Consider the following 17413-nt stretch of genomic DNA (forward strand, 5'->3'; position numbering starts at 1 on the left):
AAGGAGCCTGGGCTTTGATGCTGACGGAACAGGTGGGAGATTGAAAAGACGGCCTTTACGATTTGAGACTTTGAGCTCAAGAGCAGGAGTTAAGTTTGGTACACAATTTTCAGCTATTTTCCAGGCGTAAATAATGATGTACCTTTTCTCGCCTTCGTTAACGAAGCATTTTCGTTTGTGCTCCCTCCAACGCGTTGGAGGGAGTACAAACGAAAATGCTTCAGTGTTACGGTACAATATTTTGCGGAAAAAATATCTAAAAAAAAAAGAACAACCGGAATCCATCACTTCGCTAGACGGACCCAGAACTAACTCTTTTGAGAGAGGGTTACCTTAAAGCACTTTGTGGGGAAAAGAGGGGCGACAAGTATCCATTTTTCAAGCACCCTGGGGACGAAGTTTAGGCAGACCCAAGGTAAAATATCGCGTAAATACACGGTATCCGAAGATTATAATTCCAAAATGGTGGAGAAGTTACACATTGCAGTCAGTTTTGTTTTCTGCATCCCTTGGTATGTAAAACTAGCCATAGTTACCACTAATGCGCCCCGAATTACTAATAACGATTTCAAACATTCAAATTTAGAACGGGATTTAAAATTAAAATGGAAAATGGTGGACGTTTGAAATCTATAAAAACTGCAGTGTTAGAACTTATTATTTTCGTTATTTTCACATTTGGCTAAGGCTCTATCTATAAAGTTAGATCTTGATTAAATATATGTACACTTTAAACGCCTCTAGCCTTCTTGTTGTGTAATTTCACGTAATCATTGCTTTTGATTTTCGGTTAAAATTCGTTCAAGACTTACGCATACATTTTTGACTTATTAAATCTCCAAAAATTCTTGTGCTGTAATAACAAATTGTGTCTGAAAGCTATTCTGCTGAAACATTTTCCGCCAAATATTACGAATATGATAGAAATGCAGTACGGAATTGCATAGAGGCTTGTGAATAAGCTTATTGCCCAGGGGAAAATTTTTAAATAAGAAGCCCTGCGACTTTTCCGTCATTAGCCTAAAAGATTCTGAAATTTGAAGTAGACTTTAAAACGGAGAACAATGGGGTATATAAACACATCATAAGTATCCTAATTCTCAATTATTATTGTAATTAACGTAAAATACAACTTGATAAATAAAAAATAATTTTTTTTTTACATATATATAGTATATATTCTAAAACAATAGTTAAAACTTTAACTGGATTTTTTTATAACTGATCTCGAAAATTCCAGGATGCAGGATTGCTATGTATGAACTTCACGATTCGAATATATATAATAACTTCTGAACAATTTAAATTTCAATGAATTATTACTCTGTTAAGTTACCAATAAAATCCTTAAAAATTTCTCTCGTTGAAGATTTTTCGAAAATGCTGATGGTGCATGGTTTCATAACAAATGATCTGAAAAGAAAGTATATTTAAAATTGAGAAAGAAGAATACAATTTTACCAGAACTGAATTAATACTAGGTTGTTTAATTATTGTCTACTTATCTGATTTAAAGTTAGAATTTATTAAAAAGATACAAATCAATGCCATGTGATACACAAAAGGTATACTATATAAATAAAAATATATATATAAATTTAGTCAAGCTGGCTTTGATATCATTGTTAAACAAGTATAATATTAAGCAGGCAATACAAGATTTTCAAACCTGTGGACAATACAGGACTTATTTTGTTGAAATCGATTTATTGAATTTTACAAATTTGATTGTTTATTATCGAGGAAATTGATTGGTCATTGTTTTCGAATTGAATTGAACAATTTGATACAAAAAAGGGTAGACACTCAATTAATAAATTTGTCGGATTTGATAAATCAACAACATCATTTATAATTTCAAGAAAAAACATAAAAAAGGGAAGAAAACAAAGAAACCTGTAACATACTGTGGGTAGCGTCTAGTTGTACTGCAAGGGCTAACTATGTTATGTTATTGGTTAATTTATCAGTTCAACTTGACTGTTCCGTGCAATGAACAACAATATTTTTTCATGATTCAACAAATATCTTTTTATATATATTCTTGCGGTTGGATTCGTGTCAACCAATCACGGGCAGCCATTATGAAATGGGGTACAAATGCCGTAATTAATGTTTTTGTGGTGAAATCTTCATAAATACAATACTGGATTTTTCAAGGAATTCTTTTTTTTTTTAGTCAAATCTTTAATATGTTTTAGATACTGCTTAATTTTTGCCATTTTGCGACATTTTAACGACGTTTTACTTGTAAATTCTGTTTAAGTAAGGTTGCTACTTTGAAGGTTTGACCGTGAAAAGTCCACTTTGTTCTCCATCGGATAGCAAACATTCTGACCGCAAGAATACATGATAGCAGCCTCACAAAGGTTCCTTTAGAAGTTATTTTACTCACCCAAAACGCCTATACTTTTTACGGTGTATGTGGCTTATCAGCACCCTCGTTGATAAAATTACACAGGGCAGGATAAAAGTTTTTTGTTGCTTCTGAAAAAAGGGACTCTAATGAAAGCACTATTTTGTGCAGTTCTAGCTTGATAGCTGTAGTACAAGTGAGAGTAGTTTTACGACTATTAACTTATAAAATGCAAGAATTTAAAAATAAGTATTTAGCTCCCTAGCTACATCATTAAAGCTATTACGACAAGCCAGACCATCGGGAAGGGAAGACCAACAAAATGCAAGCAGTTTTAGTCATGGCCATACACGGAATGTTCTGTTCTTGATTGACTTTAAATTGTGATGCATTTATAAATTGCGGCCTTTGGATCAACTCCATAAACCGTTCTGAGTTTAATTTCATATAAAATATAAGTAATCCTTCTACTTACTGTTAACAAGTTTCGAAACAACTTGGACAAAGAAAAACAAACCTTTTCTTGAAGATAAATTCACGTGGGCTGCAGTGACATTTAAGCATATTAAACGAGACAATATTACAAAGCTTTAAATTAACATAACAAAAGAATCTCGATTAATATTTTTTATGGCAGTCAAATCTTCAGAGACAACAAAGAAACCGAGACAAGATAAGTTTTGCTCGATCAGTGTTATTTTTGTCTTGATGGTACCAAACACACAGGTTGTGTTATATCAAACCTAGGTTGGATGTTCGAGCCGAAGTTCCCCCGCGAAGTTGAGAGTAAGAAAAAAACTTCTCCCATACATAAAAGAAACACTATATACCCGCGGTCCACTAAATGTGCGCCCCTTCGGCGGGGCGCAATTAAATTTCCTGCAGGTTGGCGGGGATTCAATATGGGCGAGTGAATGTTACCATATGGCAATCTAAAAATCCTCAAATTCAATGATATTGTCCAGTGTCAGAACATTCTGTTTTTGCATAAGCTCTTTCATGATAAAATGCCTGCTACTCCCAGAATACACTCAATCATCGTGCCGTGTTTTTCCTGCGCGCGCATCAAATAACATTACGTAATGCTACCCAAGAAAGATGCGTGCGCAGAAATGGAGGTAACGAAACATTAGTGCAGAAAAACACAAGGCTAGCAAAGCGAAAAAAAGAAAAAGATCGACTAACTGCTGTGTTATAGGATTCATGAATTCATAGCCAATACTCCTCGGAAAAATCATAGTTACTAAAATGGAAAAATGAAAAGAGGTGAATGCTCAATTCACGAGGGTTTATGTCATCATTCGTGCTCATGAAAAGCACCATTCGTTAATGCACATGTAATGGTTCAAATTATAGTTAAACTATCGCTTTATCAAAGCATAGATTAGATGTCTACTTTGAGTAATCCCTATCTTTGCTAAACAAGCATAAAAGTGACATCAAAGATTGCGCATAGATGCTGTGCTTGGAGCTGTACGCGAAAGAAGTTAAGCTTTGAATGCGTGTTTTATTTATGTGAATGTTAAAATAAAATTGTTCAAGTATAGCATGGTTAAAACATATAGTGAATAAATGTTGAAATCTGAATTTCCGCCACGTTTTTATTGTGGATTTAGTTTGTTTTGAACGTTTTCCTCCGTGTTTGCTTGGTTTGTTTACATTTTTACCTCCATTTCTGCGCGTCCATTGGCCATTACGTAATCACTTAGATGCGCGCGCAAGTAAGTATCGGGACTGTGATTCCATGTATACTTTTGCTGTTGACTTCAATTATGCCCATAGCACTCTTGCAGAAAAGGCTGGCTTGATCAATATTCCTACTGTCAATACCGTTTGTTTTGGTAAAAATTCTATTAGATTTAACACCATTAAATCCTGGAATAAAATACTGGCATCAATGTTTAAAAAAATTATTTCCATAGATTACTTTGGTCTTAAAAGTGATCTAAAGAAGTATTTTATTGCCTCTTATTAATTTGTAACAAATTTTCCCTTTGTTCTCACACAGTTCTTTTATCTGGTGATTATATATGTTCGTGCTGTTTTGTGCGTCCTGTGCCGTCTATTGTACTCGTCCAAGGGTGGCCTTATCCTCGTCTTAGCTTCTGCTATTAGGTAAGGTCTCCCTTCAAAAATAGTTTGTTTTTTTACTGTTCATATTACCAATTTATTTAATTATTTGAACTGACAGCTATTTTTGGCTGGTAAGAAAGGTAAGAAAAGAATGACTACATAGGCCAAAAATCAGATTTTTATTGTGGTTGCCTTGTTAGCTAATTATTCTTCCATTTCCACAATTTTTAGCATTCTTTCCCCTATGAACTAGGTTCGTTTTCACCCAACGAAATTTTAAAAATGCTGGATGTAGCAAAAATGCGGTTTGTCAATTAAAGGTTATCTCCTGTGAAAAATCAAGTTGAGCAAATATGAAAGTTCTCTAGAAATCTTTTTATTTTTTGAAAAATCTTTATCTGTTCTCAAGATATTTGTCTTAAAAGTTGCGCTAATTATGTGAAATTATGACGTCATGAGTTTGCATTGAGCATAATTTTGGCAAATGAATTTTTAAATTTATATATGTAAAATGTTTAAAACATGTCAAAGTGAACAGCCAGAAAATATTTTAAACTCTATATGGCATGTCAAAAATGTTAAATATAACACTTTAAAAAGCATAATCATGACATCATGCGTAATTAGTAGATTTTCTTAGTCCAAATTCTAAAGAATCAATCAAGAAAATCAATCAATCAGAAAATGCTTGGAAAAAGCAGTGTGTAGCAATTTTGAAGATTTCTTCGAGATAAGATCGCACAGTAGAAACACCCGAAACAACAATTACTTACTGACAATACCTAGAGTGAGACTTGAAGTAAATAGATCTGGTTTTAAATTTATGGGATCAAAGATTTATAATGACTTGCCAATCAAAATTCAAAAATCGGATACTTTACCAAGTTTCGTAAGAAAAACTAAAAGCTATTTTAACCTGTAATAAATTATTTTATGCCTTATTGTGAAGCTAGTATTTTTAACTCATGTTTTTAACTGTTATATAATAATATTTTATATTTTTTTTTTTCACAGGACATATATTAAAAGCAGTTTTTTAAAAACTGAATTATACCCATCCTGTATAAACATTCATAATAATAATAATAATAATAATAATAATAATAATAAGAGTTTTAAAAAATATATTCAAATTCCTAGACAACCTTTCGAGCTTTTTCATATACAATTAACTTTATTTTTCGCAGGACATAACCTTTAACCAAAATGTCAATCATCACTACGGCAACAAAGCTGAACCAAAGGTGTGCATATTTTACATGGCTAGCCTCACAAATATGGAGGGATATACCCTGTCTATTATTTCCAGGAGGGGCCATGGCTTTGATGGGGAGTCCTGAAGTATTTAATACTGTCTTTGAGCTTCGCAAACTCAATTAGGGTCAGTGCTCTGCCAGACAACTCCCTGCAACATCCAACAGTCCACACATGTGCCATCTACCCAATTTTCCTCACATGCAGAGTTTAAAGTTGTGACAATAAAACAGTGCAAAAATGATGCACAGAAGATTTATTGTTCAGGACTGAAATGCACTTCTTCTATGTTTCACTCTTCTGCTGCAATTTTTATAAAATTTAGGAATAAAAAAAAATAAAGGGACTGGAGTCCTCCTGTTATATTATATCTTTTTTTAAAAACCACCAAATTTGTTTTTATTATTTTGGCTGTGCTAGGAAATATAAAAATGTGGCAACTTTGCGGAGAGTGTGTGAGAACTTTAGTTATCACATTCAGTGAAATGCCATTTTCCTGTTTCATGTCAATTCCTGTTTCATGTCTTTTTGTGTTTTATGTTGGCAATTTATATTTTGTTTCTTTATTGTACACTCCCATAAAAGAATTACTGAATTTTTAGAGAAAATATGAGTAAAATTTTTTAAAGCTGGAGTTAAATTGGTCTTAAACGTTGCTGTCATGAACTAAGAATTTTTGTTTATGTTGGCATTTACCTCTGCAATAGCCCTGTGAGGACGTGCATTAGAAAGGCTTTATTTATTTGTTTTCTTCAAGAATAATAATGAAATATCTGAATGACATTTTTGTGCTATATTTAGCTGCCTTACTGAAGACCAGTTCTTGATATTGCTAAGGTATAAATTATGACAACATTTTATATTTCTCTTTTTTAGAATTGTTGCCAGCATGGAAGAAGTTGATAATATAATAATACATTCACTGCAACAAATTGGATGGTATGAGTACTTTGATTTTTAGACTCTTTCTTACTGCTTTTAAGTGATACAATGTCTGATGCTGATTGAATAAAGATTTATTAATAAAAAAATGTACAAAATTATAAGCATATCAATAGAGTTGTATCTAGTGAAGGGTGTGTGTTTTAATTATTTTTGCCTCATATACAGTTTTTAAACTTGTTAGACTTTTTTGGATGTCTGTAGACTTTGTATTATTGAATTCGTCTTTTTTTTATTTCTGCTATCCTGTTTGTTATTGTGTTTTAAACAATTTGTAGGTTAATGACTCTAAAATGCTACTGACAAAATTGCGTAATTGATTTTTGACATTGATATTGTCTGTTAGTGCATTGACTACTTTTCTACAAACTTGTTTCAATTATTCACTTCCAGTGATATTTCTGACGATGTCATGACACTGCGAGAGTTTACAGTGGAGATGATTGTCCAAGCTGCATCAAAATGTCTTGATCACATCAGTGAGCAATATAACATTCCATCAGTTTTACCACCAAGTATGTCTGCACGATTTAGGATTGGATCTAGTTTAGCTGCAGCTTGTCAGGTGTGTTGGCTTGGTATAATTTGTGTTTGTGAAGAACTGCTGTAATATTTATTTTTTATAATCTGATTCAACGGTGGCAATAATAGGGAAAAAAAAGATTTTTTAATTTGAAGTAAATGAGAATGAAAGAGCTGGGGGTGCTTATTTAAGGCTTACCTCCCACTTCAAAACATCTTAATCTCAAGAAACTCATATACCATTAGTATGTAAGAAAATATATCCCTTTTGCCTTATTTAAATTTATAAGAGAGTGCTAAGATTAAATAAAAAAAGTTAAAGAAGCTACTTGCATGCAAATCCCATTTTTAAATAAGAATTTGCGTGTTAGTAAAGTAATTGAAATTTTATGTGGAAGTTTGTTGTATTTATATCAACAACATAAAATTTCAGGTTTTGACCTTGTGTTTGTTGCTTCATCAAAATTAAGTCTCTGGAACCACAAGCATGGATATAGCAGCTGGATAAACCAAATTGATCAGTCCTTTTATACAAGTAGTGCACCCCGTGTAATGTAAATATGTCAAAATCAAATTAAGTCCCAAAATATGTTGAATGAAAAGTGATTTCAATATAGCAGAGAAGAAGCGACTGAAGTGGGGGGAAGCACAATATTTAAGGTTTAATTTGTAGTAGTTACAATATGTATTTTTAAAACGATTGTTTCTTTTGTTCGCTACTGATATGTTATGAACATTATTTGATAGTAGGAGAAGAGCTCTAAAAAAAATATTTTTAGAGTTAATGCTTATTTGAAAGAAGCCCTTTTAAAATATTAATATGTTTTTCGTTTCTGCAAAAAAATGTATATATCAGTATAACACAACATCTAAACAATATAATAGATGAACATTTTGATATAAATTTTGAGAGGGTAGATCATTTAAAAGAGAAGGCTGTTTTTAAATAAAATAGTCATCTTTTTAAGCTACCGAATATTAAAATAAGGACCCTTCAATTAAGGCTCTAATTTCCATTCAAATAGCTGCCCAGTTCATTCCCAGCGTGTCCATTAGAGATGGAATTTTATGGAATTTTTCACTTATAAATAGACTCCCATTTGGGAGTGCATTAGTTGAAGAGAAGGGGGAGAATACAAGATGTATTTTCTCTACTCGTAGGAACTTGGCTTTAAAGGAGAGATTGGCTATCAAACATTTCTGTATGCCAATGAACATGAGTTACGTAAAATATTAATGTTTTTGATTGAAAAAATACCAAAAGAAACATCAGACACTAACGATGAACCGCTAGGTAAATTTTTTTATTTTTTTACTAAAAATAAGAAAGGCGTCTTTTACTGTTTAATTTTATGACTTATGCTTGTTGTGCAATAATTTAGCCCTACCCAGGATGGTAAAGGATAGCATATTTGATTTATTTTATAGGAAGTGGTGTCTTATTGAATAATCGCATAGCAGCTGAATTAAAACGTCAGTTGTCTGTTCCTTGGACCCCAGCTTATTGTAAGAAGAAAAACATTCAAAATTTAGATAATGATGAATGGTTTTTTCAGGTAATTTGATTTAGTTTTGTAGTATATTATATTTAAACAAATTGCCTTGTATTCTTTGTGTAGACTTAAAAGTTTTGTTAAGATTTTATTCAAGTGGTACTTTGAAGTGCTACAATATATGGTTTTCATTACTGCATATTATATACAAGAAGCATATCAAATTTATCTTTAAATGACAATAAAAATATGTTGATACACAAGGAACAGGAGGCATTGTGACCTGTAACTTTCACTAATTAATGATTTTCATTATTCAACTATTCAGGGCACTTCATCATTTCATCATATCAATACATGTCTTCTAAAGTATCCAGTTGGAATAAGCAGTGAAAAAATCAGCAAAGGTTCCTTTCTTATGTGTATTATAAATAAATTTTTGCTCAGATATTTTGGTAAAGACCTAGGAAGTAAAGGGTGTGAAATTAATTGAAATTGCAATGTTCTGTGTTCGTAATCTTACAGAGGTTGTGTTTATTTAAAACTAGGCAACTGTAACTAAGTCGATTTTGAGCACAAAAAAATCTTCTGTGTGTTTCCAGCAGTGGCAGATTTTTGTAGTTGATTTTATTTCTTATATAGAAGAACAATCTGCATTTGATAGCATACCTTTCGTCACTTCACAGCCGACTGATCAGAGAGATATCTATATTTCATTGATTGAGGAAAATAAACGACTAGTTACTGAAGAGCACGAATGGGAGAACGAATGGAATCAAAGTGGGATGGCAACAAGACTTAGTAAAGAGGTAAAAAAATAATGGATGCCATAAGGTTGTCAGTGGGTTTTGTTGAAATTTTTTATAGACCCTGTTGGTATATTTCTAGGAGTATAAAAAGCAGAAAAGAGAGAAGCTAATGAAGCGCATCAAGCAAAAAATAATAGCCAACTGTCAAAGAAATACCAATTTAAAAACTGGTGCAGTAGGATTAAAAGATCTATTGGACTCAATTGCAGGTGTGTTGTACACCTTCTCTCACCCCTTAGACACCAAAGTTTAAAATATCCACGATTGTTTGGTGTCAGTGAACTAGATTTCTGATCACCTGTCGTTTCAATGCTGACATATTTTTGGTCTGCTAGAATAGAGAGTCGACTCTTTGAAGAATAACGAGTTATGAGTTACAGATTCCATTGCCAGTTTTTTAGCTTAACGCAGATGTGAGCCTCTCGATTTCTAGGATTAATATAAAATTTTTGCCCCCGAATTTTTGTACAAAATGGTGAAGTTGATACGTATGTTTATGCTTTTCAGGAAGAGACTCCAAGAAAACCGGCAAAGGATCAAGATTTACTCATGCTGAAAAGCTTCAATTTGCACAGGTGATTGATGTTTTAATGTGTGCCTTTTCTATTATCCCTATAAATTTTTATCTTTGTTGTTTCTCTCTGTTATTTTAAGCATGACAAATTGATTTTTTAGGACGAAGAAAAAGTGAATGCAGAAATTGTTAGTAAGCAGGAAGAAATGAATACTACAGAAACTGAGGAGGTCGGGGAAATATTTTCCTTTCAACTAATAAAAATTACGATGTGGTGACTAAACAATGCAAACAATAAATATATTTGTGATATTTACGAATAATTTGATGCTCAACATTTGTTCTATAACCTTTAAAAATACTTTTCAGTAGGAGCCATGCCACTTGTATCCTTTTTTTTTAATTTATCTTCATTTTTTTAATATGAGTTAACAGTACCTATAACATCACTTCATGTTTCGTGTTACTGATAACGTATGTGTGCAAACACAAAAATAAAAATCGGGACCATATTTTTTGTGACGCTCAATGTTCCTCTAGTTCTAATTCTAATTTTACTTATTATTTTTGGTTATTTATGGTTCGAATTTTTTTTATTTTAAATCAAAAGCGCTGCACCGTTGAAATGGTGTTGAATAGTTATTACTAGTCGTTAGCCCGTGGAAAATCCACGGGTTCGCCCGTCCTTTTTATACCGCATTGCGTGCTTCTCGCTATTGCGCAGCTAAGCTACCATTTTGCGTGACAGACAGACAGACGTATACGGGCATTATAATATAGATTTAATATATTTTTACTAAATTCCTTATCAGTGTACTAAAAAAAGATGCTTTTTTCGATTTAATATACCTCGTTTGCGGCGGAAGTAACAACTTCACCTGACGGACCTGCTTTTATTCAAATTTAAAAATTAAGTTTCGCCTGCAATGTTTATTTTAGGAACGTCAGAAGAAGAAGGAAGAAGAGCTAAAAACATTGAGAGATCAACTTAGTGAGCTTACTCAACAGTTTCAGAACATTTTGCTGGAGAAAAAGCAAGTGACTGCCCAAAAACAGCAGGTTGGTATTTTATGTGTTGTCACCTGTCACCTGTCATTTGAAAGTCATCTTTTTGTCAATGTTTTGTTTACTATTACTGTAGGTTGACGAACAATCAAGAAGTTTAGAAACAACAAACAAGGAGGAAGAAGCGGCATTTCGAGTGAAGAAGAAAACTTTCGATCTGTTACCGAATGCTGAGGAGAATATGAGCAAGTTGCAAGTAAGCTGTCGTTGAAAAATAATCTCAAATAAATTATTGAAATATTGATTTTTATTCTATGCAAATCTAGGAAAGTGTAGGTAGAGGGAAAGTCACCGAGAATATTGTTTTTCAAGTTCTTTTCTTACTAAATCATACTGAGCAATAATTACCCTCGTTCTTTTTCCACATGGTTAAAATTTCATAAATCGAATCTGTGGTCTTAACATAAACAAAGATTGAGTATTCTTTGCTTTCTTTAAAAGCTATTAAAAGAAAAATGACTTCAATCGGCGGTGAATAGAATAAATTCTTTGTTTTTTTATAGAAAATCATCGAAAGTAGCAGTCAAAGATTAGTTAACTTGAATCAACAATGGGAAAAACACCGTGCTCCACTTATCGAAAAATACAGACAGTTAAAAGAGGAAAGCAAATCCAGAACGGTATTTATTAAGTCGTTCGTTCGTTCCTTCGTTCGCTCGCTTGTATTCTTTTCATTACCATTAGGCAATTCAACTTTATATATTTTTGTTAGTCCGAAGTCGAAACTAAAATCGAACAGGTGCGTTCATTGCGGGATAAAATGAAAAGTGCAGCAGACGAAACGCGTGGAAAGGAAGAGCTTCTGAAACAACTGGTACTGTTTGTTGTTCATCTTTGTTTGATTGTGTTTTTTGTTTTTTTTTGCTCCTTTATCATAATATTTGACAATTTATAGATAATAATTTTTATTTATTTGTACATTTGGGATGATCTACTTTAGGCCGCTGAGTTTGAGCGCATGTCGAAGAATGTTAACAGATCTTCGTATACGAAAAGAATTTTAGAAATCGTTGGGAATATTAAAAAGCAGAAAGAAGAAATTGCAAAGGTTTTTACCTACTTCTATTCCAGAACAAAACCATTCTTGCGATTTAATTGGCTGCTCTGCTTATTTTTCTAATATTTTATCATAATTTCCCGTTCATTTCTGAATTAAAGACTCTCAGCTTTCATCTTGGATGGGAGACAAAAATCTTTTCAGTGTCAACATTAAGCCCAATGTCAATTCTCTTTGGATAATATAAACAGCGTAGCAAATAAATAAGAAAGGAGCAAGGGAGATGAGATGCTATTTTTAATTTATCTGTATAGGATGACTTACAAAACGAAATGTATACGCTAAATCCGACGGTTAGACCGCTTCCTCCCTCCCTGCGCTATAAAAAAACGCATTATTAGTATCATCAATTCCTGAAATCACAAGCACTCGGACATTCATTCATGTGGAACGTGTGGGCGACAAATCAGTTAGAAAAACTGAAGAATCGTTGTTCCACGATATAAAATATTTTAGAAATCAAATCGCCGGATTAACGTGTAGCATTCACTTTTCGATTTGTGAGATAATTGATATTAATTTTAGGTTTTGCTGGACACGAAAGCTCTTCAAAAAGATATTAATTTTCTCACTGGCAAACTTGATCGTACGTTTACTGTCACGGATGAATTGATTTTCAAGGTAATATTCTTTTGGACCTAAAGTCGATTAATTCTTTGTGAAGAAAAACCAAACAAATGCCTTTAATTTTCGCGAATCAGTCATGTTGAGATATTTCGAAAAGATTATTTTGCGAAGAATGTTTTCGCGAATCTAATTATACTTTTCTCAATTTCATTTTAAGTTAGACTTACTTATTGCTAATTACTGCAAAAAAAGAGACTTTACCGAGAAAAACTTAAAAAAAGAAGCGAAAAATTCTTATTTTTTTCAAAACCAAATTCGCGCTGTTTATTTTAGTGAAAAGGTAATTTTTAGTAACTTCGAAATGACATTTTTGCGAATTTCCGTACAGGTAAATTTTCGCGAATACGTGTGAAATTCGCGATAATTATTCAGCTTAGGATTGCACCACCTTTAATAGCCGACCTTGTTCCACAAACTTCTAGTGTATGTACCGTTTTTTTTAGGACGCGAAAAAAGATGAGTTCAGCAGAAAAGCCTACAAATTATTAGCTAACTTGCACGAGGTAAACTTGTTTATCAAATCAAAACCTCGCTGCAACCCTACACCTCTAAAACTTGTGCAATATGAATCCTGGCTAATAACTACAAATTTTTTTTTTAAATCTTTTAGTAGCTGTTTCGGGTTTCGGGATTTGTTCAAGTGTTTTTAATTTTTAGTAAAAATTGTTAAATTTTTTACTCTTTGCACTTAGGGCTTTGGAAGTCTTGTTCAAACAGTTGAAGAAACAGGCGTGATTATGCGTGAGATTCGCGATTTAGAAGAACAAGTCGATAACATCAACGAAAACGAAATTAATGAGAATCTGGAGAAAATCAGTTCTGATCTAAACCAAATGAAGAAAGAGAATAATGAAAACATCAACAGGATTAAAAGAAAAAATAGATAAATAATTATAGACTTATTTTTATTTCTTTAATTTTAACTTGGTTGCTAAATATACTTTAGATGATGTGCTGCAATGTAATGAGTAATTTTGAGGAAGTGTTTGCTTGTGAGAATCTAATTATTATTATTTTTTTACTCACCCATGCATTATAACATCGGGTAACTTTCCAGCGAGCTTAAATTGAACTTAAGCTTAGTCTAGCATCTCTACGCGCGTGAAATATTTCAAAAGAAATTGAAAGTATCAATTAAATTAAAAATGGTAGTAAGCAACCTTATACTTAATTTTTTTTTACATTGTACTGATTCTTTTTTGTAACTTGAATTAATTATTTTTTACGTTCCCGTCTTTTTGAAAAATGGATGTTCTTTGATACCTTAAAAAAGTATATTGAAAGCAAATGCGACAGCTTTTGTCTTGATTTTTTATCAGAGACCTTTTACTTTAGCAGCTGCTAGAGTAGTCGCCGAATAAAAACGATTATTCATTGGATAAAAATTTGGACGGTTAAGCAACTGAGGCTGCTTATATATCTAACAAGCAACTTAAAAAAATACTTGTATTCAGTAATCAATGAATAATTGGGAAAAAAGGTAAACATATTTTTTTCTATACTGCATTGTTTTTCATCCCATTTATTAAAAATAACTTTCGTGGCCCCTTAGGAATTTCATATATTTTTTTATAAATTTTTTTAGAAACCAATATAATATTAGCAACAATTACATTGAATATATATATAGTTATTATTAGAGTTTTGTTTCTTACATATCCACCTAGCCTTAATGCCAATTACCTTACGTTGCTGAACCCATGGCCTGTATCGCTTTTGTAAGAGGACGAAACCCAGCCCCAGAGAAAATGAAAGCTACAACAGTACTTTTTACTATGCGTTTGTTTGCTATACTGCTTTAAAATGCTACACAACATTTTTGATCTAACATTGCGCAACATTATCTTTTCTCTTAATTTTTTCCCAAAAATTAAGAAATGTTACTCGGTCATGGTGTTGCTTTCTGTTGGCAGACAGCGATTCTACCCACACAGCATACAGCCATTGCAACACGGTGCAATATATTGCACTAGCGTGAATCAAATGATGACAAATGTTTTATTTCCATGCGGCCGTAGTACGATTTACAAAACCCAGACCTCCATGACGGAAAGACAAATGAGGTTGCGAAGTTGTCATGAAATCAACATACGACCCGTATATATTTTTTTGCTTACTACGGACGGCCACATGAAAAAAAAACTTTACTATCGCACGCGTTTAAAGCAAAAATACTAGTCGTGTCGCGTACATGTGGCGTGTATGTTTGCCTGTTTTGTTTATAATTTACTTGATACATTTTGAAATTGTAAATTGATCAAAGTGTATTCAGATTCAGGAAAGTAAATATTTTATATGGGAGTGTATTTGTGTGTGTGTGTGCGTGTGTGGCGTTCTAAGGTGTGATGTGACACTTTCTTGTCTTCCTTTATAATACCTCCCTAAATATTCTTCATGTCCACAATCATTATATTGTATAACATGATATTGTGTGAATAAACTAGTTAATACTTGTATACTTTTTTGCACTTATGTTTTAGCTGGCTAGCTTGTGATAGCTGGCTAAAAGCTGGTTGATAAATTAATATGCACAGTCAAGGAAAACCAGTAATTAAAAGTGAGGCTTAACCTACAAACCAAGAATCCAGTTAGTCAGAGATTCTCTTCAGTATTCTCTTAGTTAGCAGTTTCATGAGATGTTTTAGGGTCAAATTGGTTGAAACTGACATCCACTTTGGTCGGCATATATTGGAAATAATCAACAAAAACATTAGGTTACAAACAAGACATGCAGAATTCTGTTTTGTGAGTGCATTTCCAATTCTCCTGGTCGTAATTTTGTTCTGTTAAGTGGAAAACATGTACGTTTCACGGTTAAACTCTGACAGAAGAAGCTTTGATTAAACAAGAACTACAAGTACCGTAAATCTTCGATTAAGCGTCCCCTCAAATGAGCGCCCCCCTTAAATAAGCGCCCACCCTAGACCTGATACTATTGAATAAGCGCCCACTCTTTGAATCAGCACCCACCCCTCGGTATTCAGAAACAGGCGCTTATTGGAATTTTTGACAAAAATGAACTGAAAGGGTTGATTAGGAATTAAAAGACACTTGTTTTAGTTTTCTTTATGTTCTATTTCTTCTTGAATTTGAATTTCCTTTTCCTTTTCATCATGGTCATAGATATAAGGCAAGGAAATTTTTTTAAAATAGCTTTGTGGATTGTTATATCATTGTTTTTTATTTGTTTCTCCTTAAGTTTTTCCATCAAAACTTGCGCAAACTTGATGTAGTTGGTCATTGCTGTGTATTTGGCTTGAACCACTAAACCAATCTCCCTTTTCTGTTTCCCAACCACCTCTGCTTTCAAATCATTTTTTTCTTTCTCATTATCGGTTGTAAGAAAAAATGTCAAGAGCCGCAATAATTATATAGGGACGTGCCCCACCAAAAAATGTTCACCTTCTACAAATTTATAAACGCTCAAAGCATGTTTATCATAGCCAGTGCTTTTTCTCTTGGATCTGGTTTGCAATAAAGTTTCTCCCCATTAACTGGAGCCCAGCAATCTTTATAAATGTGATGACCTCAAACTGGACACGTAAAATCTATTTTATACAACATGTCGTTTGTTGAAATGTTGGATTTGGTTGTGCCATTTTTTATAGTTCACCACTTCACCTGAGAGGGAGAAGCAAATCAAAACAAATAACACAAACTGAATAAAGACATTTCAGTTTAGTAAAAAATTTGACTTGCTGGAGGAGGAAGGAAACCACTGAGCGAGGAGCCAGAGAGCTTGACTATTGAATGAGTTATAAATCGTCGATTAAAAGGACTGCGGGTATCTCAAACATTTATTCGAAAAACAGCCCTTCTCTTGTTTAAGGAGATGGGAGACGAATCTGATTTTGTTGGAAGCAAAGGTTGGTACGAAAAGTTTGTGTGAAAGTTCATGAAAAGAAATGGACTGTCTTTGTGAAGAAAAACCACCGTTTGTCAGAAAGACCCAGAAATGGTCATAGCCACGCTTGTAGCCTATGTTTTACGAATTTAACGAGGTTAAGATTACAACACAATTATACTATGAATAACATTTATGTAATGGATGAGACTCCTATTTGGTGCGACATGATTTCTACTTTGACAGTCGACAAAGCAGGATCCAATAGTGTCAATTTGGAATGAACAGGGCATGAAAACAACTGTATATCAGTTTGTTTGACCGCAAAAGCAAACAGAGAAAAACTTAGTCATTTATTGTTTTTTAAGGAGGCTAAAAGAGAAGTTGAAAAACTTAATAAAGAATTCAGTTGCAACTGCGTTGTTGCAACATCATCCAACGGATGGATGAACACTGAATTGACGAGCAACTGGATTAACAAAGTTATCGAATCTTTTGCTTTTGGGAGACGCTATTTGGCGTCATGCCACATTGAGAATTCAGCTACCGATTCATTAAATAGAAAAAATGTTAATGCGGTTTTGATTCCTGGAGGGTGCACACGTTATATACAAGCGCCTGGCCTGTGCTGGAACAAGCCTTTTAAGGAACATTGCACTGAACTTATGATGAATGGCTGGCTTCAAAAGGCTTGCACGAGGAAACTGATTGTGGCAATTTGAAACCTCCACCTAGACAAGAAGTTGTTCAGTGGATCTTGAAGTCCTTGGAAAAGTTTTCAAAAGAAATGATCCGAGATTCGTTCGTTTCTTGTGCGGTTACTTGCAACACCGATGGCAGCGAAGATGATAAAATCA

General features: G+C 33.2%; 2 protein-coding genes and 1 long non-coding RNA gene across 7 annotated transcripts in view; 2 read left to right on the plus strand and 1 right to left on the minus strand.

Moving 5' to 3' along the window:
* Positions 1-428: 428 nt before the first annotated feature.
* On the plus strand, positions 429-13737 carry LOC130654037 (coiled-coil domain-containing protein 22 homolog). 5 transcript variants are annotated; one of them, XM_057456553.1, is made up of 18 exons: positions 429-512; positions 6560-6622; positions 7019-7190; positions 8309-8441; positions 8576-8703; positions 8969-9047; positions 9283-9449; positions 9529-9658; positions 9957-10024; positions 10125-10193; positions 10903-11022; positions 11105-11224; positions 11532-11648; positions 11741-11842; positions 11969-12076; positions 12611-12706; positions 13156-13215; positions 13405-13737. In XM_057456553.1, the coding sequence occupies exons 2-18, from the start codon at positions 6573-6575 to the stop codon at positions 13597-13599; spliced, it is 1914 nt and encodes a 637-aa protein (XP_057312536.1). In that variant the 5' UTR covers positions 429-512; positions 6560-6572; the 3' UTR covers positions 13600-13737. The 5 variants fall into 5 exon arrangements, with proteins under 5 accessions (XP_057312536.1, XP_057312535.1, XP_057312534.1 ...); XM_057456552.1 differs by lacking the exon at positions 429-512 and adding an exon at positions 3476-3622; XM_057456551.1 differs by lacking the exon at positions 429-512 and adding an exon at positions 3479-4077.
* Positions 1090-3216, minus strand: LOC130654048 (uncharacterized). The gene is made up of 2 exons (XR_008984332.1): positions 2832-3216; positions 1090-1413 (listed from the first exon to the last, which is right to left on the minus strand). It is a non-coding gene; the product is annotated as an uncharacterized LOC130654048 (long non-coding RNA).
* LOC130654042 (gamma-secretase subunit Aph-1-like) overlaps positions 2787-17413 on the plus strand; it is a 35288-nt gene continuing 20661 nt past the window's right edge. The window contains exon 1 of the mRNA XM_057456558.1: positions 2787-2796. The gene's annotated coding sequence lies outside the window, so the exon portion shown is untranslated. The remainder of the gene's footprint in view (positions 2797-17413) is intronic.

This window comes from Hydractinia symbiolongicarpus, chromosome 8 (genome assembly GCF_029227915.1).
Source record: "Hydractinia symbiolongicarpus strain clone_291-10 chromosome 8, HSymV2.1, whole genome shotgun sequence".
Taxonomy (NCBI): Eukaryota; Metazoa; Cnidaria; class Hydrozoa; order Anthoathecata; family Hydractiniidae; genus Hydractinia; species Hydractinia symbiolongicarpus.

Coding starts and splice junctions, on each gene's coding strand:
- LOC130654037 (XM_057456549.1), top strand. CDS start 6,366: ATGTTGGCATTTACCTCTGCAATAGCCCT. Junction 8,704..8,968: donor ATGATGAATGGTTTTTTCAG/GTAATTTGATTT, acceptor TCAACTATTCAG/GGCACTTCATCATTTCATCA. Junction 13,216..13,404: donor TATTAGCTAACTTGCACGAG/GTAAACTTGTTT, acceptor CTTTGCACTTAG/GGCTTTGGAAGTCTTGTTCA.